The 24,667-nt window shown below is 36.7% G+C and overlaps 1 protein-coding gene across 2 annotated transcripts in view; it reads right to left on the reverse strand.

Annotated features, from left to right (window-relative positions):
- LYST (lysosomal trafficking regulator) overlaps nucleotides 1-24,667 on the reverse strand; it is a 63,260-nt gene that overhangs the window by 25,880 nt on the left and 12,713 nt on the right. The window contains exons 8-26 of one of the 2 annotated variants that reach the window (XM_054399282.1): nucleotides 24,406-24,472; nucleotides 23,544-23,653; nucleotides 22,087-22,510; nucleotides 20,564-20,708; nucleotides 19,604-19,777; nucleotides 17,891-18,051; nucleotides 16,378-16,568; nucleotides 14,636-14,881; nucleotides 12,954-13,127; nucleotides 12,282-12,431; nucleotides 11,632-11,769; nucleotides 10,436-10,634; nucleotides 7,951-8,082; nucleotides 5,039-5,668; nucleotides 4,490-4,683; nucleotides 3,472-3,641; nucleotides 1,850-2,080; nucleotides 876-1,042; nucleotides 166-315 (exon numbers count right to left, since the gene is read on the reverse strand). In XM_054399282.1, coding sequence (XP_054255257.1) covers nucleotides 166-315; nucleotides 876-1,042; nucleotides 1,850-2,080; nucleotides 3,472-3,641; nucleotides 4,490-4,683; nucleotides 5,039-5,668; nucleotides 7,951-8,082; nucleotides 10,436-10,634; nucleotides 11,632-11,769; nucleotides 12,282-12,431; nucleotides 12,954-13,127; nucleotides 14,636-14,881; nucleotides 16,378-16,568; nucleotides 17,891-18,051; nucleotides 19,604-19,777; nucleotides 20,564-20,708; nucleotides 22,087-22,510; nucleotides 23,544-23,653; nucleotides 24,406-24,472 — 3,853 coding nt within the window. Of the gene's footprint in view, nucleotides 1-165; nucleotides 316-875; nucleotides 1,043-1,849; nucleotides 2,081-3,471; nucleotides 3,642-4,489; nucleotides 4,684-5,031; nucleotides 5,669-7,950; nucleotides 8,083-10,435; nucleotides 10,635-11,631; nucleotides 11,770-12,281; nucleotides 12,432-12,953; nucleotides 13,128-14,635; nucleotides 14,882-16,377; nucleotides 16,569-17,890; nucleotides 18,052-19,603; nucleotides 19,778-20,563; nucleotides 20,709-22,086; nucleotides 22,511-23,543; nucleotides 23,654-24,405; nucleotides 24,473-24,667 lie in introns of both variants that reach the window. The other variant, XM_054399283.1, reaches the window with a different exon arrangement.

A 24,667-nucleotide genomic window follows, 5' to 3' on the forward strand; every position in this document is an offset into this window, starting at 1 on the left:
GTGGCTGAGATGTCATTTTAATACCCCACTCCTTCCAACACAACAGCCCCACAAGTTCAAATGTATTTATAAAGCAAATCCACAGAACACCAAAGCAACAGGACTTATTTGTTGTATCACTGAAATTACAGTTTAAGTACCACATACAGCAGTGCTGCTACTCACCAGCAATGCCTTTCCGCTTTCGAAACATTGCACGATGTGGTGCAGATGATGGGACTGAACTGGCCTGCTCCTGAGCATCTTGGTTGGCTGTAGTTTTTATTAATTCAATAGCTGCTTGAAGAACTCTTAACTGCAGAACAACTGCCATATCTACAGGGAGAGGCAGACAAAAGATACATGACATTCTTTACAGGTCTTCAACAATGTTTCACCAGGTGTTTGTAAAAACTAAAACACAAAATATGTCCAAAGCCACAGAACTCTCAACTCCAAAGTAGTCACATAGTCACCTCACTATTCCACAGATACAGACAGTACACAGTTAAGTTCTCATTAGAAAGGCACTGAATTTGACAATTCTAACATAAGCCAAATGGAAATGCAGAGAACATTTACATTTAAATGTTCTTAATGATCTTGTATAGTCTGACAGTACACAATTCTTTACCATAAGGCAGACTCCTGAGGAAAACTACTACGTTGAGAATCATTTAGATCTTTTCTCTATCACCAGAAAACTCCCCCTTCTCCCTTGGCAGGAATATTAATTAAAACAGAACAAACCAACCAACCAACCAACACAAAAAAACCAAAACAAACAAAACAAAACACAACACAAACAAAACAAAACACAACCAAGCAAAAAAAAACAGTGGCAATGGAATTTAGTCCTCCAGTCCCGTGACCCCAAAAATGAACAGGTAACTTACTTTGCATCCTTGCATTTTTACTATTTTGAAGATGACCCAGCAGCACAATGAGGTCTTCAATAACACGAAAATATTGAGAACCTGAGGAGCTGCAGGCATGAATTGCAACTGCTACCAGCAGCTGTTGTATATCGCATGCAAGTAACTTGTAGTCATTCAAGGGAATGCTGCAAACAAAGTTGTAGTTACCAGAAACATGACAACTCTTGCAGATTGTAATCTATAACAAGATCCACTTCTATTCCCCTTTCTACTTCTGTTAACCCTACCTAATATAATATTTTACTTAATAGAAAAAAATGTTACTGCTGAAGGCTAGAAAAATTGTAATCAAAGACATCAGTGCTATCTTTGGCAGATTGGATGCCTGCAGATCTTTGAGACATTCTAACATTATAACAAATCTTCATTGGAAAAACAGAAATATATTATCAGATTTATAAGAAGAGGTCTAAAATCCTGTATTGCTCAAAAAAAAAAAAAAAAAGGCAAGCTCAGGATAATCTCATTTTGTAACCATGCTGAAGTAAAACAATACTGGGGTAAAAAGGAAAACTTCCTATTTCTTTGGAATATCAGCTAATGAAATAAACTGACAAACCTCCATCTCTCCTGCCTTCATTATATCACTTTTCTTAAAGTGCATAATATTTGTAACTAAGTCTTTCAAGTTACTCAAAATCTCAAATATTAAATGCAGGCCAATACAGGAAAGACCATCTCCTGGACCTTTATCTCGCTTTCTAATAAAGCTCACTAGAATAAAGCATTCAGAGTGCACAATGTGAAAAGCTTTAATTTTAAACTGTCATTTCACTTACAGGTACAATTAAAGCTGAAAAATCCCAAGAACAGTGTTATGTACATGCTCTCTGATAACTTTACAAAGTAGAGCAAATAAATACAATACGATTACTTTTGCTAGATTTAAGGTTGTGGCTGGACTATTGTATAGCAACTCATAGGATACTCACTTTGTTTCCAGTCCATTGAGAGCAGCCAGTGTATTACACAACACATAGAGCAAACCATTATCAAGTAGCAGGTCTGCAACTTTTGAGCAGGAATTTATGACTTGCAGCAGGAGACAGAAGCAGTTATGAAGCAGAACATTATCATACAGAGAGTTCTCTATAAGACCCAGAACAGGAATGACACACCATTTTTTAAATAGTCCAACATTCTTCACATCTTCCAGATCAAATCTATTAACACAAACATAAGTGAGTGACATTCTTAAAATAGCAACCTGGTACATGCAACTAATACATGCAACTTCAATACCAGTCTATGCCAGTATTTTGGCAAAGATGTACATGGCAATTTCCTACATTTCACTGGAGTAACAGTGCCTGTCTACTCAGGAAATAAGGGCAAAATAAACACCTCAAATATACTTTAGGAACTTCCTTGTGGCTATCTGAAGTTTCATCTAAATATCAGCAGTCTACGTTATAGATTTCATTTAAACAGAGGGTTTTTTGATAAGTATCAAAAATATGATACAACATTTCTTGTTGTAGTACTACTAGCATTACAACTAGCACAATCAATAAACCAGATAAGCTTGGCATCAGTATAATAATATATATACTGACAATAGATTTTATATTCTACACCCCTTACTGCTGAAGTTTAAGTTTGCCAATTTCTGACTTACTGCAACTGCAGAATCCAGGACAGTGCTTCAGACCTTGTATTACTTATGGATTAAGATAATGGATTACTGGCCCAAGCCATGATGATTATATGCAATCCTAAAAACCAAGATGACATAATTTCCGTTCCAGCCCCATAAATCAGTCCTGAGGAAGCAATGGTTCTTGGCTTTGGGGCTAGTTAAGCACCCTGGTTTAAGTCTTGTAGTTAAATGGGAGTATATTTTGAGGGGGTGAAGATGAGGCCAACAGGAAAAGTAATTTGACTACAAATCCTGCAGAGGCAGCAACCGAGAAGGAGGTTTTTTCAAGCGTTTTGCACTGCTGACTATACTTGACTGCATCTTCTCTCTGTACAACTGTTAAGTAGTCAGATTACTACTAAAAAATACCATTTACTTGGACAATTGTTTGCTGAAAGATAACCTCCCTTCCTGTCAATATGAAGCGTCTCTGGTTCAAGGATAAGGTGTATCTGTGGATGGGAATTTAAACTAATGGCCAAGCCACAAAAGCAGGTGTGGCATCAAACTTTTTCCTTAATCACCTACCAAAATCCAGTAGAAAGTCTAGTGACTGCTACTGAAAACTAAGAATATACAACAGAGTTTAATGAAGAATAAAAAAAACTGGGAAGAGTTAAACTGATATTTGAAGTGCAAATGTCTCAGACCAGCTGAGGGTTTAGAAGAACCCAGCTGACAGCACCCATCAGATAACTTGCTTAGAAGCAACTTCAGGGCCATACAACAGTGCTGAGAAGTTTAACATTTAAATGTTAAAGCTACAATCAAAACAGTTTGGAAAGCACTTTTACGTTTGTTGAGTACTAGGAAAAGAATAGAATTAGGAAGCTATTCTATCCTTGCCTCCAGCAAAGTGCACTGCCTGCAGTTCCAACACTTAGTTACAGAATGTAAAAGCAAAGCATTACTTACTCTTCATCTAAGCCCACAGAACGGCCAAAGAGCATTTCCAGAAAGCACTCTATGACTTCCTGAGTCCCCTGGTGAAGGTACAGCTGGTTGGCTAGCAAGGAGAAACCACGATTCTTTAAGAACTTCTCCTTCTGCTCCCTCCTTGCTCTGTTGAAATATGCATCCAACAGCTAAAAAGAAATTCATAATTATGATGTAAGATTTAAACATTTAATGTAACTCCCTTGAAAGTTAAGTTCTTGTCATTTGAACAGTCCAAAACAGTTAATTTAAAATTTCAGATTAAAAACATCAACTGCAGTATTGAAACTTATCTACACTGCCCTTGTTACAACCAACAGCTGACATTATCCTTTTAATGTGACGACTTGGGTTTTTAGTCAAGTTTGGTGTAGATGAAATTGCTCACATCAGAATGCATAGATAAATACATTTGATTTGATACTTGCTAAATTCCACACTTCGGTGTGTATGCAGGTGCATGCGTGACTTTTTTATAATTTTGTTAATGAAGCTATATAATTGGAATTTTCTTCAGAGAAACAGATTCTCAAAGCTTTTCATCTACATAATGTTATCATCAAGGAACCCTGTTTCTGAAAACATTTAGATGTGTCAAGTTCATGCTCATGCCAGGAATGTGGGAACAGCTCCCCAGAATAACTGAAAGTCAACCATACTGGAAGTCAAAACATAGTGCATCGAGTGTTTAACACTGAAGATGTGGTTACCAACTTTATTCACGGTTGTCTCTATTTACATCAGTAATGCTGTCATATACTCCTAAGGCCTCCGACTTAGATCACAGACTATATTTATATATTGAAAGATTCTACATTTGTGTGGTGATGTTTGATTTTTTAAGTCTGTGGGGGTGGAAACATCTTAAAACTCAGAAGTAAACCTAGAAAACTGAAGAAAGCAAAATGAAAAAAATATTACCAATACTTCATATTTCCCACATGTTACCTATGCTAGTTCACAGCTTTTTAGCCAAAACTATTTTCTATAACCTTACTTTAATGACTCCTTGTTGTATAAGAGGAGATGGGTGGTTCACAAGAACTATAAGATAATCTGGTTGGATAAGTTTGTCCATCACATCTTCTAGCATGATATCTGGTAGGATTAGGAGAACTCCACGCAAAAGGTCATATAATCCACAACATATAAGCACAAGACAGTCTTCTGTATGCCTGAAAACAGAGGAATGTTTTACCATAGTTTCTTATCTAAAACAGGAAACATAAAAAAAAAAAAAGCATAATTGCTAGCTAATTTGGGGGACAGGAAGAAGAGGAAATCTGGCAAATATTTCTCCAATACTCCTATTACCACTCTTCATTAACACTTGTTTGTGAATGCTGGATACCAAAAAAAGATAACCTGACCAGATCTACTTGCTTGAGATGTTTTGTGAGCTACCATAACAATTTTATGACAGCCAAAGATAACTTCAATTTTCAGACTTCCAGTTTTTGTAGAATAGTAAATCAAGATGAACTATGAAATTAAAGCTCATTTTTAGCTACTAGTAATTTATTTTATTTATATGTTTACCTGTCATCAGGGCTTTCAAATGGATTTTGAAGATTCTCATCAGCTGAAGAAAAAGCAAGATTCTCCCAGTCTTCGGGAAGTACATTCTTGTCAGCAAAGCTTGGCCAGCGAGCAAAGGCTGATGATCCTCCATGAATGGAAAATGCCAAGCCCAGCCCTGCGAAATTACTCTGACTCTTCTGAAACGAAGGCACTCCCTTCAGATTGTCTGGACGACGTATTGGTGGCTCAGCTGCAGCAGCAGCACCACCTTCACCACATTTCAGGTCTGCATCTGCTTTCTTACCCTCAAATGCATTTTCTGGTAACTCTTCTTTTGCAATTTCTTCAAACGTTTCAGCAGATGTTAACTCTGAGTCACAAACTGTTTTTGCTGACTCACAACTGCTAAGAAACATCTCTTCTTGTACTCTCTTCATGGTTTCAGAACTTCCTACAAAACCAGTTCTACCCTGGAGATCAGTGTAGTCAGGTTTGCCAATAATCTGCAGGTCATCAACACTTGTTCCTATTCTTCCACTTAGTCTTTTTGGATGAACTTCAGGTGAGGAAGTAAGAGACGCTGGTAAACTTTTGCATAGCCTTTCAGGTGTCTGAGAGCTCATCTTCTGCTGTAGAGTAGCCTTGGAAACGTTCCCTAGAGAAATAAGGATCTCTTTAGCCTTCTGTTTACACTAGAAACAAGCTCTTCCCTCAATGTTACACTCCACATACATTTAACAGAGTGATGACCCAAGCTAATTTTGTGGCAAAACTGATTCAACACCTGCAAAAGTTCAGATCAGGCCCACCAAGTAGAGACAGTAAAATATTGTGCATCCATATATTTAGCAAGTCACAAATCTAAAAGATAAAAAAATGCAAAATAATTCTTGTGTATATCTTGGAGTTTCTAGATTCACATTATGATCCTCTCAACTAACCCTGAGCAGGAAGTTGTACAAAATCATAAAATCACAGAAGGTGGAAAAGCATTGCTGGAGACTGACTACCCCAACCATCTTGCTCAAAGCATGATCAGATATATTGATCAGGTTGCTCTGACTTGGCACATTTGTCTAAGAGGTCCAATCTACCAGCATATTTCAGTGGAGACTGAAATACTATTCACCAACCCTTTGGCACAAAGGCTTTACATGTACTTCAGATTTATAACAAATCACTGCATATCTTATTTAACAGGGCTTCCTTTTATGCTTAGCTTTTGACCTGAAACAGTCTAACCTTCACAGCACATTAGAGATGCCTTACATAAAATACATTTTTAAGAGGGTAAGAATCTGTTTAACAGACTGATAGAAGATGACTTTGTTCATTGAGAAATACTTTGAAAGCTATGTGCCAGTTAGTACTAATGCAATGATAAGGCATCAGGAATATGTATTTTTTTAAATGAAATATGTATAAAACAAATATACAGACACCTACACATGTGCAAACATAGCCATACCAAGCTGGCTGTCAGACAACAGAAAAAAAACCTATATAACTGCTAAAATCTTACAGCCATGCTTGCACACACATTAGCAAGTAGTAAAACAAACTGCAAACCCACATGCAGGTAGCAAGTTACCTCATGAGCATGTAATTTTAAATATTTATCTCAACTTAGAAATCCAAATTCAGAACCAAATACAGTACTCATCTATTTTCACAAAAATGTATGCTAAGTATTCCTCTGGCATACATGAATCACCTTTAATCAAGAACAGTTTTACATTCTTGATAGAAAAAAGAAGTACTCAGTTTGGAAGAATAAGATTTCACACATAATCCATGTGGGAAAATTACTAATTCCATACACAGTTTAGTACTGTGGCCTGCTCTTCATATCACTGCTGTCCTAAAAGGTACTTGAACTAACAGTTTCAACTGAAGCAGTGCTTGACGACTCAATTTGCCTTTCCTAAGCAGACTAGCACAAGATGTGAACTGTAAATGGAAGTACATCAGTGATACACAGAATATAGCCAAGTCATACATGGTCTGAAATATACAGCAGCTCAATTACAGATCAGAGTAACTGGTTTCCACCCCAATTTTGTATATATTGGTTAACTTGCTTAGATTATGCATTTTTATTTAATTTTATTTCTTATTGCAAATATGCTTAAATAAAGGGTTAGGCATAAGTTAAGTTTTAGATTTTGTCTTGCAGGTGATATTTGTTGATTGCCTATGTAAAAAGTGTGATTAAAAAATCTAATTCAGTAATGAGTCAAAAAACTCCACACTTGCAGCATGTCAACTGAAAAAAGTTACCAGCTTGAATTAATAACTTCACAGCATTTCAGTATCTATAGCAGAGGAATTCAAAACTGATTAAAGCAGTTATCTTTATAGTCCTCAAGTTGTTTAGCATGCTATATAATGAGAATGTTTCTAGAAAACTACTCAATTTATATAACCAAGGTATCTAAACTGTTCTTTTTAAGATATATTTTTCTATCTTCCGCCACATAGGAGCAGCATATGTATCTGCAGTATAAGAAAATATTAATAATTTAATGCTATTTTTAGATGTAAGTTAACAAGTATGCACAAATAAAGAAAAACATAAGCTTAATACACAGATAGGATAGCTGCTTATGGCTCACTATTTCAACTATTGCCCAGTTAGGGCATTCTCATACATCTCTAGCAAGTCGGTTTAATAAATGCCACTTTTCAGCTATTTGGTCCACTTTGCTGCCTGAGCCATCAGTGTGGAACTTTGTCCCAACTTGAGCATGAAGAGCAATTAAGATAGTACATTTAATTCCATCCTTCTTACTCTGCTGTTCAGGGATCAAGCTCCAAGGGGAAGTGAGAGCTTTGTAAGAAACGTCTGTGGGAAAATAACACTTTACAGCGCTCTATTCTGCTGCCAAAGCACTGTCTCTGTGTCTTAAAGTCCTTGTTTTTCCAGCATTGTTTTACCTCCCAGTGGTAAAGCTGTAAATCCAGTTGGAGTTGTAATCACAAATGCAGAGCTCTCTACTGACTTCCCACCACTGCTGGAATTTCTCAGGTATTTAAGTGATTCAACTTTCTCTTGAAAAATTTTGCCATCTGGAAAGAAAAGGTAAGAAAATGTAGAAGTTTAAGTCTGTGTTCTTGACATATTCAGATTCACAGTAGCCAAGTTAACATTTCAAGATGATGGCTGGAGGCTAATGAGAAACGCTCAACTCACAAGCATGTGAGAAGAAGCACTTGTGAACAAGTTTTTAGTGGTGTGTCTTTAAAATTTACTTCAGAACACTGAAAATATTGACAGAATCACAGGGGCTGGAAGGGACCTTGAAAGATCATGCAGTCCAACCCCCCCCGACCAGAGCATGATCACCTATACCAGATTACACAGGAACCCATCCAGGCAAGTTTTGAATATTTCCAGAGAGGGAGACCCCACAACCCCCTGGGCAGCCCATTCCAGTGCTCCATTACCCTCACAGCAAAAAAAATTTTCAGTGTATTTATTTGAAATTTCTTATGCCTCAACTTCCACCCATTGCCCCTTGTTCTGTCATTGGGCACCACTGAGAAGAGCCTGGCTCCATCCTCTTGGGACTCACCGTTTACATATTTATAAATATTGATGAGGTCACCTCTCAGTCTCCTCTCCTCCAAGCTAAAGAGCCCCAGCTCTCTGTCTCTCCTTGCAAGGAAGATGTTCCACTCCCTTAATCATCCTTGTGGCTCTGCTCTGGACTCTTTCAAGTAGCTCCCTGTCTTTCTTGAACTGAGGGACCCAGAACTGGACACAATAGTCCAGATGCAGCCTCACCACTGCAGAGTAGAGGGGGAGGAGAACCCCTCTCGACCTACTAACCACACTGCTTCTAATACACCCAAGAATGGCATTGGCCTTCTTGCCACAAGAGCACATTGCTGGCTCATGGTCACCCTTCCACCTACCAGGACCTGCAGGTCCCTTTCGCCTTCACTGCTCTCCAGCAGCTCCATCCCCAACCTATACTGGTGCACGGAGTTGTTCCTTCCCAGGTGCAAGACTCTACACTTGCCCTTCTTGAACTTCATCAAACTTCTCCCTGCCCAGCTCTCCAGCCTGTCCAAGTCTTGCTGAATGGCAGCACAACCTTCTGGTGTGTCAGCCACTCCACCCCCAGCTTTGTGTCATCAGAAAACTTGCTGACAGTTCACTCTGTGCCCTCATCCATCCCATCGACAAATATATAGAACAGTACTGGTCCCAGTACTGACCCCTGAGGGACTCCACTAGATACAGGCCTCCAACTAGACTCCATCCCATTGACCACAACTCTCTGACTTCTTTCCTTCAACCAGTTCACAATCTACCTCACTACCTGATCATCCAGACCACACTGCCTCACTTCAATTGCAAGGATGCTGTGGGAGACAGTGTCAAATGCCTTACTGAAATCAAGATAGACCACATCCACTGCTCTACCATCATCTATCCATCCATCTATTATGATGTTCTGAAGCAACTATATTTAAAGATAGTCATTCCCTTCAGGCATACAGGCAGTAGTAACTTGGACTTTTTGCCATGTCAAAAACAGATGACTGTTCTCAAATTACATCTAATAAGGCTCAAAGTATCAGAAAGTGCATTCTACTCTTATTTGGAATTTTACATCTGTTAGTATTAGAGGACAGGTATAGATAAACTGTATGGCCATTGCAACTGATCTGTGAAAAAAAGAAAATATTTCACACTTGGATGATGCTTTCCATGTTCATGAATTACGGCTAAGGTTGTACAATACTAACATTAAAGCATAATACCAATTTCTAATTTTTTAGAGGAACAAGAAACAAAATTTAAAGCCCACAGCACTCACTTTGCCAAAGTGATCATCTAGTACACTATTATTAAAGACAGTTGTCCTAGAGCTGCACTCCTCAAAGCACGTACTTTCAGTAACTTGCATGCAATGCACTGATGGTGCTTGCCAATAGCATCTTGCAGTACAGCTGATCATTTGCTAAAAGTGCTCCTCAGGTCTTTCATTTTTAGGAAGTCAGTAACAGGAAACAAGAAACTGAGATGGAGACAGGACAATATACACATTTCTGAAGAAGCTTCATTTATAGGCAAGTTCTGCATTTTTTCCTAATGTTTGTCCATAGGCAAATGTGTCCATACAGGCAGCTAATATTATGTATTCCATTTAGCAGCAGCAAATTTTAAATAGAGAGTTTATCTATGCCTGTAGACAGAACAATGCTCTCCAAGTAAGCCAAGCAAACCAAGTCTGAGTATAATGTGTCTCAACACCATAAACTACTTTTACTTTACTAAGTCCCAATAGTTTGATAATTTATATCTAGTTATCACAATAGAATAATAATTTATAAGAGCAAAAGGGGGGGTAATATTAATCTTTAACTAGATTTTCATCTGTTTACTTCTTGTTAAATATGATATACATACCTATATGCAGGGAAAAGTAGAAATTGGTAGGATTGTGACAGACATATGTGTTAGTGGGTGGGTGAACTGCTAGGAGGAAATTGAAGACCAGTGTCAGCAATTCCAGGTCTGGAGGAGATCCAAGTACTTCTTCAATTATTTTCACAAATGACCTGCAAACCTCCTGAGGCAGGGATGCAAAGTGCCCTTCTTTATGCTCCTAGAAAGGAAGAACAGTATAACTGTGAGTTATTTGTATTTTCAATTTGACAGAGGTTGTCTATTTTTACTTTCTTTTTTCAATTGTCATGCTAGTAGAACAAATAAAAAAAAGCGTGAGTAGTAAAGCCTCTATAGAGAGGTGCTATTGTATCTATTCAATGTTACCCAAGTCCAGCACACTCAAAATTCAAGCACAGACCAAATACTGCAGATGTTATGCAATTTACTTTTAGAAAATTAACTATATCAGTCTGACTTGAGATGTTGGAGTCTTTGGACATGAATCACAATTGAAAGCTTAGTTTAATGTAATTGTATTAAATATTTGGAGAGAAATTAAAATAGCTGCTGATACTGAAGAAATAAAAAATTTACAGCAATGAGAATTATCAAAAGACTTTTTAAAACAATCATTAGAAGACAGAAAAGCAATGAAATGCATTTGTGTTAGAGTGAAAAAAACCAAATAAAAAGGAATGTAAGCTAGAAAAGGAAGATTGCAACACCTATTTCCAAAACCATATGTACTACAAATGGGAACATTATTTCGAAAGAGTTTCCTAAGAAGTGTATATCAAATGGCTGAAGCTGCCCTCATAGCTCTAGTGAGATAAATGACAGTTTCTTCTACTTGCACAGTATCTCTGTTTTTCAGCAATGAGGACCTGAGCTAGAAAGAGACACATCAGGTCTTAAATAAAAGGGTCACAGTTCATTCATTTCAGCTTCTACCAACATATGGATTGTGCAAGTAACCTAGGTTTTCAAATAGTACCAGATGGCTAAAATCACTTGCTCCTTCTGTCAGGCAGTAAATAGAGCATCCAGTAGGGAACTGTTTACAGCAACAACGCCTGCCTAAGGTAAAAGTGGTCCGGAAGCACAGAGGACAAGATCTACTGAAGTAGCTTTTCCTATAGCATTCAGTCTCTTCCCCACTCTAAACAAAACTGAGTATTTGCCAAACACAATGTACGGTTTCAAAATGAAAGTACCTGCAGAACCTGACAAGTTAACAGGAAGTGATGTACCACTTGAGCTTTCAGTAGCTGTTTAATGTTAAACATCTGTTGCGGATGGTTAGCTCTGATAAGGATTTCTAGAGCTGCTAAGAGAGTTTCCCAAACACCTTGCTGAAAAACAAAGCAAAATAGGAATAAGGCTTTAAAATGATATTTCTGAGTCTACGTATTGATAATAAAAATCCCCAAACTCTTTAGGAACATAAACAAGTCAAGTTACTTTTGCATCAGGAAAAAAAAAGTTATCCTTATACAAAATGAAGAATAGTTTTATGATGAATCTACCTCCAACAATATTACTTCTTATCTAAAACTAGTTTTGCTGTATTAATGCTGGATAGTTATTTTCAACAGTTCAACTGCAGAGGGAAGCAAATCTTCAGTCTTAACAAGTTGTCATCAAAAAAAAAAATCCATTCAACTAACAAATCCTTTATGCACATTATATTTACAGAATTTAAGCCAGTAAGGCTACATGTATCACAATGCCTGCTTGATGCTACTACCAGTAATTATTGACCTCTAACTGAAAAAGTTATTTTCAGACTGCATAATACTTTACCACTTTCTAAAAAATAAAACATTTTACTGTTCAACTTAAAATCCAACATGAAAATTATTACCTTTGCTTTAGACCATATCTTCCAGTCAAGCAGCAGCTTTTCTAACAATTGAATATCTTGGATAACTGCAGTAGAATCTGTGTCAAGCATGAATTGCCCATTTTCATTTATATAGAGGATCTCATCACTGCAGCACCCTTCAAGGAGGGTCTTAAAGGAAGGGGAAAATTATTTGGAATGTCATATGCTCAAAGTAGTACAGTTGTCCTATCAAATTAACCAAAAATTTTTAAAGAGACATTGATAGATATCTATGCCTTCCATCTGGTCAACTTCAAGTAGCTACTGAATTTTGTAACCCCACTGGAAGCATTTGAGATGCTTCATTCTTATAACACCAGTACAAAACTTTTTTGGAAAAGGTTTTTGAGTGTACTCAAATATTTTTACTAATCGTTTACAGGTTTAAGCTTACTTAAGATCTTTCTCCCAGAGAAAAAAAAAAGTTGCTCCCCTCTCTGCCTCTCCCATGAAATCAGGATCTTCCAACACCTCCTTTTTCTCCCTTACCTATCAAGAATTTGTAGTTCAAGACAAAACACTTATACCAATTCTGCTCCAAATCACTGTTCTGGCTTTCTGAAGACAGCTTCCAATATAGAATTAAAATTACAGACAAGTTTCTAAATTTATGCCAACTTAGAACAAAATATCAGGTTTAAAGAGCATTACCTTCAGCATGCAAAATCCAACAATGCATTTTGGTTTGATCAACACACGATGAATCATAGAATAACCATTACAATTGACCATCTCCTGTATTCTCTGTTGATTGTATTTTGTTAAAGATAGTATAAGTTGTAGTGCTAAAGCTTGAGTGTCTTCACAGCTGCTAATCTCTACAACCTGGAGAACAGAAAAATTTAATAAAGCAGTTTAAATGAGATACATTTACAAAAAAGCCTTAAAAATACTTTGTTAGAGTCTTAAATTGCAATTTCTGGATTAAAACTGTTTTAAAAAGTTCGAGATTATGTACATAACCTTCATTTTGCCTGTGTACATTCAGATATTATATCTGAAATTATAAGAAAGTAGAAGTTCAATTACAGGAATCCTTTTTAAGAAGAAAACTACAACAACCCTGTTATAAATAAAATTTAAGTAGAAGGCACCAATCTACTCTTACTATACTACAAAGTCACAAGTTCATGACACATACAAACCGCTAGTAAGAATCAACTCTTGTCTACCTGGAAAAGTATGTTTCCTATAATGTTTAAGGGAAGCTTTAAATTAAGTCCCTGAAGGTCTAGACTATCTCTACGTGTAAGCACCAAATATTAAAGTTTCATTTTGTCTATAAAGTGAGAAGCAATTTGATAGAAGGAGACCACGGATCATTCTTCACTCTTTCCTTCTTAAACTTGTTGAATATTTTTTTTTTTTTAAAAACCAAAAATGTACAAGAAGAAAATTTCATGTTAATGGAATTTCAGTTCCTACAGGTTTCCTTACTGTGCACCTGTTAATTCTGCTGCACTCAGTTATACACATGTATACCTGTATTTTCTGACAATTGTTCAATTGTTTGCTTGCTTTACTAGTGTAATGAGTTTACAGCATGATATGTAGCACATACTTAGCATAAATTTACATAACAGAATCATATGAATAAGGATTTTCTCCTCAGATCTCACTACCAATGTTAAAATTATAGCAGGCAGTGTCTTCAAAACCAGATGTCTGTACACTTGACTGTCTCTAGTCCACACACCTTTCAGAACACTACCCTTGCCAGAGACATACAAAACAAACAAGTTTTAGTACTTTGAATTCACTGTAGCACTTCAGAGACTCCTAGCACAAATATTAGCCTCTCCATGTAAAGGTCACAGTTAAATAGTAACTAACTTAAGGCTCATAGCCTCAATATTTTTGTAATTACAGTTATCCTTAGACAGAATAAGCCTTTAAACATGGCTGAATATTTGTATCAAAAAAGCTCTTACTATTTATTACGCCATGTAGCTTTAGGTTTATTCATACTTGTGTTGTGAATACCCTCCATCTCAAGTGTTAGAGATAAGCAGTTATATACAATGCTCCTAAAAATAAATCTTTTGACATTTAGAAGCTCCATCTCTAAATCAATGTAACACTATATCTTACATAATAGTAATATTATTAAAAACATTATATAATAAATTTCAAACTTAATTACAATTCTAGTACAATCTGTATGATGCAGTCTGTGTTATGCCACAGTTATTTTCCACACGTTTTCTTTAAGAAAAAAGAAATCAAATGCAGACTACAGTAAGGCAGTCAGAATATGTGATTTCATACCCAAGATCCAAGGAAAATATTACATGGGAGAACACATGCATACCCCCCTTCTTCAATCTCCTTACCCTGGCAAAGAGAAAAACAAATGCACCAGTTCCTCCTATTTCATGCAGTATACCCTGGAGAGTTTTATATTCAACAGGCTGAAGTGTTTTCAGGAGATGAGAGTCCAATACATTGCTTTGAACTTCTTTTGAACTGAAAGGTCTTTGAGAAGGTACAGTTTTAACTTGACCTTTCAGTCTAATTACAGGTTCATATATGGTATACTGGCCAGGGCAGCATGTGGTATAAACAATAGCAAGATTCTCCTGAAACAAGAGAAGTTTAATTTTTTTTTTTTCCAAAAAAAGTTAAATACAAAACAATGCCCCCACTGCAAAAGACAAAATGCCACCCACAGGAGCCTCCCAACAGCAAGTAGCAGCCACTTTAACAGTTCGATTCTATTTCACCATCAGCATGCTCTTAAGTTTCATGTGGATGCCAAAGGATGCCTAATTTTTAGCAAATGATGCAATAGCTACAGGACAGAATGTTAAGAAAGAACTAAAAAAATTCCACCAAGGACCTCCCTTTTATCCCCTGAACAACTGCAACTATTGTGAATAAAAACAGAGTTACTGACAAACCTAAAAGAAAATGAGGTATTGAACAAATTGTTTCTCTTTCTAAGTGGTGAATCCAAAATAGAAAGTCATCTGCTATGCTTTCCAAATTTCTCTAATTTTTTGTTTTAGGTCTATCCTTTAATCAGCTTTGTCATAAGAGGATTTCAATAGAAGTTTGATTACTGATGAAAGGGTTTAGATAGATCAAAAATCAAAGCTTCCATGGAAAGTAACAGACTTATTTTCCTGGAAAAAATGCAAAATAGTCATATTTGAGAAATTATTTAAAACAGAAAAATAATTACATTTAAGGTACTTACATTCTACATAAAGCACAGAGATTAATTCATCACTCAAGCCCAGAATTCTCTCTGGTTACTTGGTGTTTTCTAAAGCAAAATAAGCTTAAAAGTTGCATGATGTATTTATTAGGCTTTTTACTTATTCTATTCCTTCCTTCTTAACCTATTCAAAATTTAGTACCGTTGTTTACATGGATCACACCCAGACAGAACGACCCTTTGCCTACAGCTACAGAACTGCTGTAGGTGAAGATCCCTCTAGTGGAAACAATTCATACATCAGGAATTACCAGTACATGAAGACAATTCCCCAAACACAGCAAGCTCCACTGATGAGAGGTTTATTTCGTTCTTTCTTTTCATATTTACACCTGCATCTGGCACAGCTGTTTCAGCCAGGAATGATGAGAAAAGCTAAGATCTGCCAGACTGAAAATGACTTTTCAGTCATACTTGATGGAAGCTTACTCTCAGAGTGAAGATGAAGTCTTTTGCTCTGTTAAAGCCAGGTAAAACCTTCCTCCTCTCAGTTTTAATATTAAAAGGTTAACTAAACTGTCCATGGTTACCTTTACACTAATCCAGAAAATAGTTATATATTCACCCTACAGCATTTGGAGGTGTCTGCTTATCTGACAGATTAAATATGAAGCATGTTGAAATATCTAGAAATTGTTAGAATCCAAGGCAGAGCAGGTTCAAATAGCCACCCTGGTTGGAGTTCAACTCCCACTGAAATAAGTGGGAAGAACCCTATACTTATTTTAATGAGAACTGGATTTTCTCCTGCCTGGTTTGAGGAAGTGAAGAACTTTGGAAGACAGCAGGAAATGTCTTCCCAGTTTCTTAGTTAGTTCTAAGACATTAAAAACCATTTTAAAAGTAGAAGCTTACAATTAAAGGCCCAACATCCACTTCCTTTTTTGCCATGAAGAGCTCCTTAATTTGTTCACACTGCAGAATCTCTTTATTTATGTACTTCGAACAATCAGTCGATGTTTTACCATATTTACAGGGCATTACAGATGTGAAGTCTGGTCCACACGTGTACAAGTAAAATGCTTCCTCTGGTCCAATCTTCGCACCTAAAAGCCAGCAAAGAAGCTATTAATTGTTTAGTGCAATAGAGAAAAAAAGTAAAAAAAAAAAAAAAAAATCACATATTAGCTAGTAGAGTGCTTCAGAGATCACTGGCTGTTTTTCATATTCCCTGCTGATGGAAAACATCAGTACAGACCAATATTTTTTATTAGCTACTGTAGGTCAGTGACTTCTGACGTATCACAGGCCAGAGCGATTCAGTGGCAACAGAGATGAAGGCAGGAGAATGATATGCACCAACTGTACATGGGACGCAAATGCAGAAAGTATGCAGAAGGAGTCTAATCTTTGATGTACAGATATATGATAAGGATACAGCAGTAAATCCTGTGCCCTCTGGGTATATGAGTTATGCTGGCTGTAGGCACATTCAATCAGACTGTGTAAATTCAGCAGGTGGAGCTTACATTCATGACAAGCACCTCACCTACAGCCTGCACAAATATACTGTATCTGCACAGACAATGCCTGCATGCACCACATGCTTGCATACTGATTTCACTTGTGTAGTAGTGCTGAAGTTCTTCATGAGGGTGGTGAGATAACGGAACAAGGTTGCCCAGGGAGGTGGTGGAAGGCCTATCCCTGGAGGTTTTTAAGGTCAAGCTGGATGTGGCTCTGAGCAACCTGATTTAGTGTGAGGTGTCCCTGCCCATGGCAGGGGGGTTGGAACTAGATGATCCTTGAGGTCCCTTCCACCCCTTAATGATTCTATGATTGGACCACTGCACATGAAGAAATGCCAGACGATGACCAGCATGGTTCCGGCCTTCAGCACTAAGCAAACACCCAGAAGTCCTGGACAAAGCTTTCCAAAGTAACTCCATCAGTTTCAGGAACAACCATGCTTAACTCTGAGTATTCAGTAGCTTAAATTTTGTATGCTTTAAAATATGCTTTAAGTAATTTGAAACTAGTAGTTTAGAAGCAGATATATGAAATCAGTTTTCCAGTTGGGAGAGATTAAGTCCTTAAGAATAAAAACCAGAATAAGCACACTCTTTCTCCATTCTCTACCCAAAGGTATTACTTAAAAATTGAAAACAACACTGAAATAACTGGAATTGCCAATTACAGCACTAAAAAGAAAGAAGAAGGATAGTGGCAGAGAGACACACTCAAGAACTACCAAATAGTGAAACATTCACCTACTTTCTCCCTATATATTATGCTGGTAAAAGATGTGCCGTTACTTTTATTTTTTTAAGTATGCCAAGCTATTACAATAAAATCAAATTAAAGCTTTGATTGTGAAGATGGAAGAGTAAATGAAGACTTATTCAAGGAAAAAGGCATACAAAAGTACCATTAAATAAAAGCAGATTTCCAAGATCCCATCTACCCGATAACCGAAGCAGTTCTTCTTGAGATGATGTACAATGGCCAATCATACAAAAGGTTTTATTGCTGTCAGATGATAAGCTTGATTTCCTTGGTAGTGAGTAATCTAAATTAATCTCACATTTCCTAAAAACACACATAAAGAAACAAGTTTAAGAAGTGATCGAAAGTGCTACAGTAGTTATCTTAAGAGATATTTCCATATCTAGTAGATATACCAACATTAGATCACTAATGTCAACTTGAAGTCCAAGGGATCTTAAAATTCAGTTACATAATGATGTATTTATTAAAATACTGCACAGAAGTGTTGCAACTAGTGTTGCCATACAGTGAAGATTTTCTGGATCTGAAGTTCCTGCATCCTTCCCTCCCTCCTCAAAGAAGAAATTGTATATAACACTATACACACTTCCAAAGTATGATAAAATTTCAAGAACTTCTATTATTTCTAAAAATCCTTTGAACATGCTAATGCACATCATGAAAACTGTTGCTTACATATGCTGAAAAATACCATGCTGAGGATTTGCTCATACCAGGGAATATTGTTAGAGCTGGTGTGCTGCAGAGCCACAGGCAATAAAGCATCCAGTTGACATTTACATAAATAGACCAATTGTACTTTAAAGGCCATTTGAAGCTTCCTGGAAGAGCCTAACTTAGCAAATTGGCAACTAACTATATAAAGGTGCCTCACTAACTGCAAGGGTGCAGAACATTGTAGTAGTGTTAGTTTCCCTTCTATCTCCATATTTAGACTTCATTGCTATCAGCATGCATAGGCAGGGCAGAAATCAAGTTGCTTAAAAACTTAATTCCACATAGTTTCAAGAACAACACAAAACAAGTACTATACTTCTCAATTCCAGGTTTAACTGCTGGAAGAAAAACTGCACAACAGCTTTTTTCCTTAGATGTAGCTTTAGGAATACTTTTAATAATGTCGCCTGTTTACTAACCAAATTCTAGAGGAACAGTAAAGAGTTTTGCATCTAATGGTTTTACCACATAGCATTCTGACCACCAGCTTCATATTTGGGACATGAAGGAAGTCTTAGTCTGGACTTCAGGAACAAATGATAAAAACTGTAATGTTGAATGAATTCCTCTTTCTCCAACCAATTAATATTTCCTGCAGGCACAGGCTGCCCAGCCTTGCATCAGGTACCTCATTTTGGAGCATGGACCTTAAGTTTCCAGTGGGTGAGGTAGTACTTTCTTGTCCAAAATATTTTAACTTCTTCCTACTTCTCTCAGTGGAGCAAAATACCTGCTTTCTCTCCATCTCCTCTTCATTCCTACTTTTCAAAAATATTGCCAGTATCTAGCTATGCCATAATTCAGGTTCTTAACCAGAAACATAATGCCTACTGCCAATTTCACACCATAGCTTTATTGGATCTTACTCAAAATAAAGAGAAATTCTACAATAATTTACATATGATGGAAAAAACCCCCAATGATGTCCATGGTATGAACTGATGATTCTCCAAGCAATCAAGACAATTCTGGATATTTCTAGGGAACTGCAATCAGACTTAAGATCTTTTTCATACCCCCAGAAGACTACTCAACCAATAACTTCAACTTCCACCAAAATAGTGCAGATGTTTTTCTACTACAGAACATCTTTTTAAGAAGCTAAGTATCTAGGTACAACTAATGTATACTTTACCTCTGACCAGAAACCCATAGCAACAGTTTTCCATGGATATTTTTCTTCCCTTCTGGCTGCTGCAGATAGGTTACTGCCAAATGCTGCCACCTACCCACAAGGAAAACATTCTCTGGAGATTCAGCTTGTGCTAGCAGACCAGCTTTCATCTCATCATTTGGATCCATGCACATGCTATGAATACAACAGAAAAGGAAAAAACAGTTTGTTTGTTTCTAAATTCACATTTTAAGCTCCAAACCGGATTTTTTTTATTTTTTAAACATTCGTGACCAAGACTGCATTCTTTAACTTTCAGAGTCAATATTTTTTATCACAATTTTATATGTGGAGTGTTCTGCATAACTTAGGAAATTGCTCACATTATGATTTCAGCTTATTTAAACTTGTTTGCATGAATCTAATTACATTTATTATCTCTGTTTCACAAGCATTGTTTGTAAAACTTTGTTTCAATAAACATTTCAATAAACGTTGTGAAACAGTGTTCTAAAGTTGCAGCTTTAGATGCATTTTAAGGATACGTTACCTATGAGAGCTAAATTCAGGCCAAATATGTTCAAAAGATTAAAACCGAAATTGTCACTTACATACTAAGCAACAGCAGTTTCCACACCTGGGGTGTGAAAAAACTGCAGCTACAAAAGCTTTTGTTTATCTTCACACATTCATGTTATTCCATTAATACTTGAACTGCTATTTTGCATTGCATTGGTTTTGTCTGATCTTTCATCTTACTGCAGACAATTGTTTACATACAGCTGCATGAAACATCCAAGACTAGAGTCTAACACTTTAAGCAAGTACTCATGTAAATTGGTATGTAATAACCTTGCTTCATGTTGCCATCCCTGTACAAATGGCTCAAAAAAATTATTTCTTTACTTTCCCCAGTATTATCTGTAAGTTGCTACTGGAAGTAACAATACATATGTTCACAAGACTGCTTTTACACCATACCGAAATATGAATGCTCCAGTGTTCAAGTCTGCCCAGACTTGTATCATCAGTGCCTTGGAACCCAGTGAAATTATATGAACACAGCCATCTTTAACGAGTTTATCTCCCAGGCTTAGGTATTCCATTCCTAGAGACTTCATTTCTTCTAGAAAAATAAACATGTTTATACACAATTACAGTCCAATACAACAATGTCTATCCTACCAGCTATCAAGTATGAAAAGAAATAATTCAGGTAATGCAAAGTATTGTTTGAGAATTGTTTTGTTTAGTTGGGAGGTTGTGGGTTGGTTTTTTTGTTTGTTTATTTTGTACTGGGGAGGGTTGTTATTTGTGTTTTGGGGTTTTTTTTGTTTGCTTGTTTTTTTTTTTTTTCCAAGTGAGCTGACTGATGCCCTTCCTTTTATTCAAATACAGTAAAAAAAGAAAAAAGTACAGTAAAAAGTATTCCAAGTCTAGTCACTGGGAAGTATTTTAAATAATTGAAGCAATTTTCCCTCCTGTGAAGTATAATCCAAAATATTCTACTCAGAAGAGTTTGGGAGCAAGTAGGTCTCTACAAAACCATAAACAGAGAAATGTACAGCTGTTGACACTGACTGACACACACACACAAGAAAAGTCAGAGGATTCACACCAAGTCAGCCTCAGGCTCTGACTTGGATTCAGAGCATCTTTAACTAGAGTTCCAACATTTAAATCCTAAATCACAGTGATTTACTGGATCTGTTAAAGAGAAAGAACATGAAAGCACTTCTTTCATCAATCAATGAGACCAAATAAACTTGAGAGCAATCTTTTCCCATGATCTTTGAGCTGCAGCATTTAATATTTTTCTTCACCAAAAGATGAAGTAGCATAAAAAGACATTTTATTTGTTCACAAGTTAGATGAGAACACTAAATTTCTAAGGAATCATAGAATCAACCAAGGTTGGAAGAGACCTCCAAGATCATCCAGTCCAACCTATCACCCAGCCCTATCCAATCAGCTAGACCATGGCACCAAGTGCCTCATCCAGTCTTCTCTGGAACATCTCCAGGGACAGCAACTCCATCACCTCCCTGGTCAGCCCATTCGAATGGCAAATCACTCTTTCTGGGAAGAACTTCCTCCTAATATCCAGCCTATACCTCCCCTGGCACAACTTGAGACTGTGTCCCCTCGTTCTGCTGCTGGTTGCCTGGGAGAAGAGACCAACCCCCACCTGGCTACAACCTCCCTTCAGGTAGTTGTAGACAGCAATGAGGTCACCCCTGAGCCTCCTCTTCTCCAGGCTAAACAGTCCCAGCTCCCTCAGCCTCTCCTCATAGGGCTTGGAAAGTAGGTATTAATCTAACTTAAGGACAAAGGCTGGAAAATACTACCTTGAAAAAAATATTACAACTCCTGTTTAATATCTATCTTCAGAAAAAAAGTTAAAAAAGAGAAACAACCTTTCACATGTGACACAGATTAGTAATACTTGTAACCAGAATCCTCCAGTGCTGCCTAAACAGAAACAGGAGCTACTGTATCCTCACCTGTGCTGTCAAAGCTGTTCTCTCTTACAGTTACCATTCTGCTTCTTCTCTTGATTTTTTTCCCTTTTGCTGCTGGATTTTCTGTTTCATGAGCATACTCCAGATGAAACCACAGAGAGAAACTGAAGCCTTCAGACATGTGTGGCCAACAGTTTTGTCCAACTAAAGGCAAGTGAATTGGGGCTACATGCCAAGAAGAAAGCAGCTGGTGACTCAAATTTTCACCATCCACCTCTTTCTTACTTTGTAAAAATTTTGGTTTTTTTAACAGTCCAGTAGTCTTGCTGTTGGAAGTGCTAGCAGCTTTTTGTGACGAACTACTACCCAAATTTGTGCCATGTAGCAAAGGAAAGGCAAGGTATTGTAATGGGTTCATATAAATATTAGCTTCTATGATCTTCAATACACCCTTGAGTAGTATCTCCTAGAAGAAATAAACAAATGAGAATAAAATAAATCAAACTGTTTATACCATGTAGTCAAATGTCATCTAACTAAACTGAACTCCAGTCTTCATTTGAATTTGGATGTTAGCCCAAGGGAGCAGGCTTCCATATCCAAACACACACAATTATAAAGTACCAAGTAGAAATATCAACAGGCATAACCTAACAGTTCTGAGGATTTAGTCAGGGCACATCAATCTTTAAGTCACTATCCTTAGGAAGCAGCTCAATCACAGTAGCTGGTCATTCTACAATCTTATCTCACATTTGTTATGTGCCCAAAGATTAATTTATACCTCAACAAAAGACTACACCTTCTACCCCATGTTTGAGACTGGTTATGAATGTACACAGGCCAGAACTTTATTGTGTAATAGGTAACAAAACCAGCTAAGCCTCCTTGAAATTAAATCAATAAAAGATTCTCTAGCTACTTAATCAATTATCAAAAGATATTTTGAAAGATTGAATTCTGTCTCCTTGCTTGGTTTGGTACTTCACAGTATATTTTTTATTTCCTTCCACTCGTTTTTTTGTTTCTTACAGACTTCCACACAAACCAACAGATAGATATTTCAGCAGCATATCCCACAAAAGCAGTAGAATCCAGAATGACATAAACCAACGTAAGAGAGTTTTGAAGTAATTCTTGCTGCTAAAGCATTGCTGAAATACCAAGATACCTTATAACTTTCAAGGAATGACTTAGAATTTTACAATATTACAATGTTCTGTCATCTATAATCACAATGCCAGTCTCCCCAATAGGAGTCTTATTTTTCTGTGTTGAAAAGTGCCCAGGGCTTCAAACACTTCAAAACCCTCTCATCTCCTATTTTTTTTTATACTTTGATAATTATTTCAGAAACTAAATTTTATTTATTTTGATCATTTAGAACGTTGCTGTTATATTCTCTTTATTTTCCCAAATACTTGGATACAGAAGGATTTTTTTTGTTTTGGTTTTCTCAGTAAGCCTCTGAATTTTGCTATGTGCTACTCCATACATACCGTACTAGGTGTCTTCTCCAAAAATATTCTCAGAAGAAGAGTGAGCTCCTCTGAACATGTCTGTGAACTCATCAATGAAACTAACAAATCTACCAGCACCATTTGACAGGCTAAAAATAAGGAGACAAAATAATAACCTTGAAAAGAATTTTTTGAAATCTTTACATATAATATTATGGAATATGAATTTTTAAATACTAACTTTGAATTCAGAGTATTTATGAAAATATTTCAAATTCAGGAAGCAGTAGCAATTACAAGAATTCTAGAAAGATCCAACAGTAGACCCTGACACCACAGTTCAAAGTTTCTTTGAAAGCATCCAGACAGCTATACAAAGGCTCCTAGGTTTGCAAAGTGGAGTCTGAAAGTCTGGGAACATAGCATCTGCATTGCAAAGGCTCTCCCCACAAAGTCAGAGATCAAAGTCCTAGAATGGATTTACATCATCTTCTGTGGAGCAACCTCACTATGTGAAGCTACCTTAGGGCAAGCTTTCATTTGCTTTCACATTCTTGGATTAGATAGCTGTTCTCTCCTGATGAGAAATAAGACATCACTAAGACCTCTGTCACAAAGAAATAGAAAGTTACATTGTGAGTCTGATGCTATCAGTGAGATAAATGCTATTTTTAAGCCATGATTGTTAAACCCTAGGGTGACATTGTTATGATTTCAACTATCATTTTCAGATCTGCCAGTATGTGTTTAAATAGCAGATTTCCACTAGCTCAAAAATGTCTCCATATTTACATAAGTTAGGCATTTGTCACAGGTTAAAGAAGCAGCTGCATAAATTCACACACACCATTGTGTGCACATGTTAAGTTATAAAAACCAGTATTTAAGTTGTTTAACTCACCATGAAAACTAGACTCTGTTTGTGTCAATATATTCAGAAATCCTCCCAAGAGATGTTTAACTGCTCCCTATTAAAAACAATACAGGGAAAAGTGATGTGAAGAATATACATCAGCTCAAAGAATCAAGAAATGTTTTCTTGCAAACAATTGTCTACTATTTTTTTTTAATATTTGCTAATGAATATTCTTTCATATTCTGTACATATAACTTCAGTTGCAGAAGATATTTTGAAATCAAATTATTCTAGAAAGAAACTTTTG

Source organism: Indicator indicator, chromosome 2 (assembly GCF_027791375.1).
Source record: "Indicator indicator isolate 239-I01 chromosome 2, UM_Iind_1.1, whole genome shotgun sequence".
Taxonomy (NCBI): Eukaryota; Metazoa; Chordata; class Aves; order Piciformes; family Indicatoridae; genus Indicator; species Indicator indicator.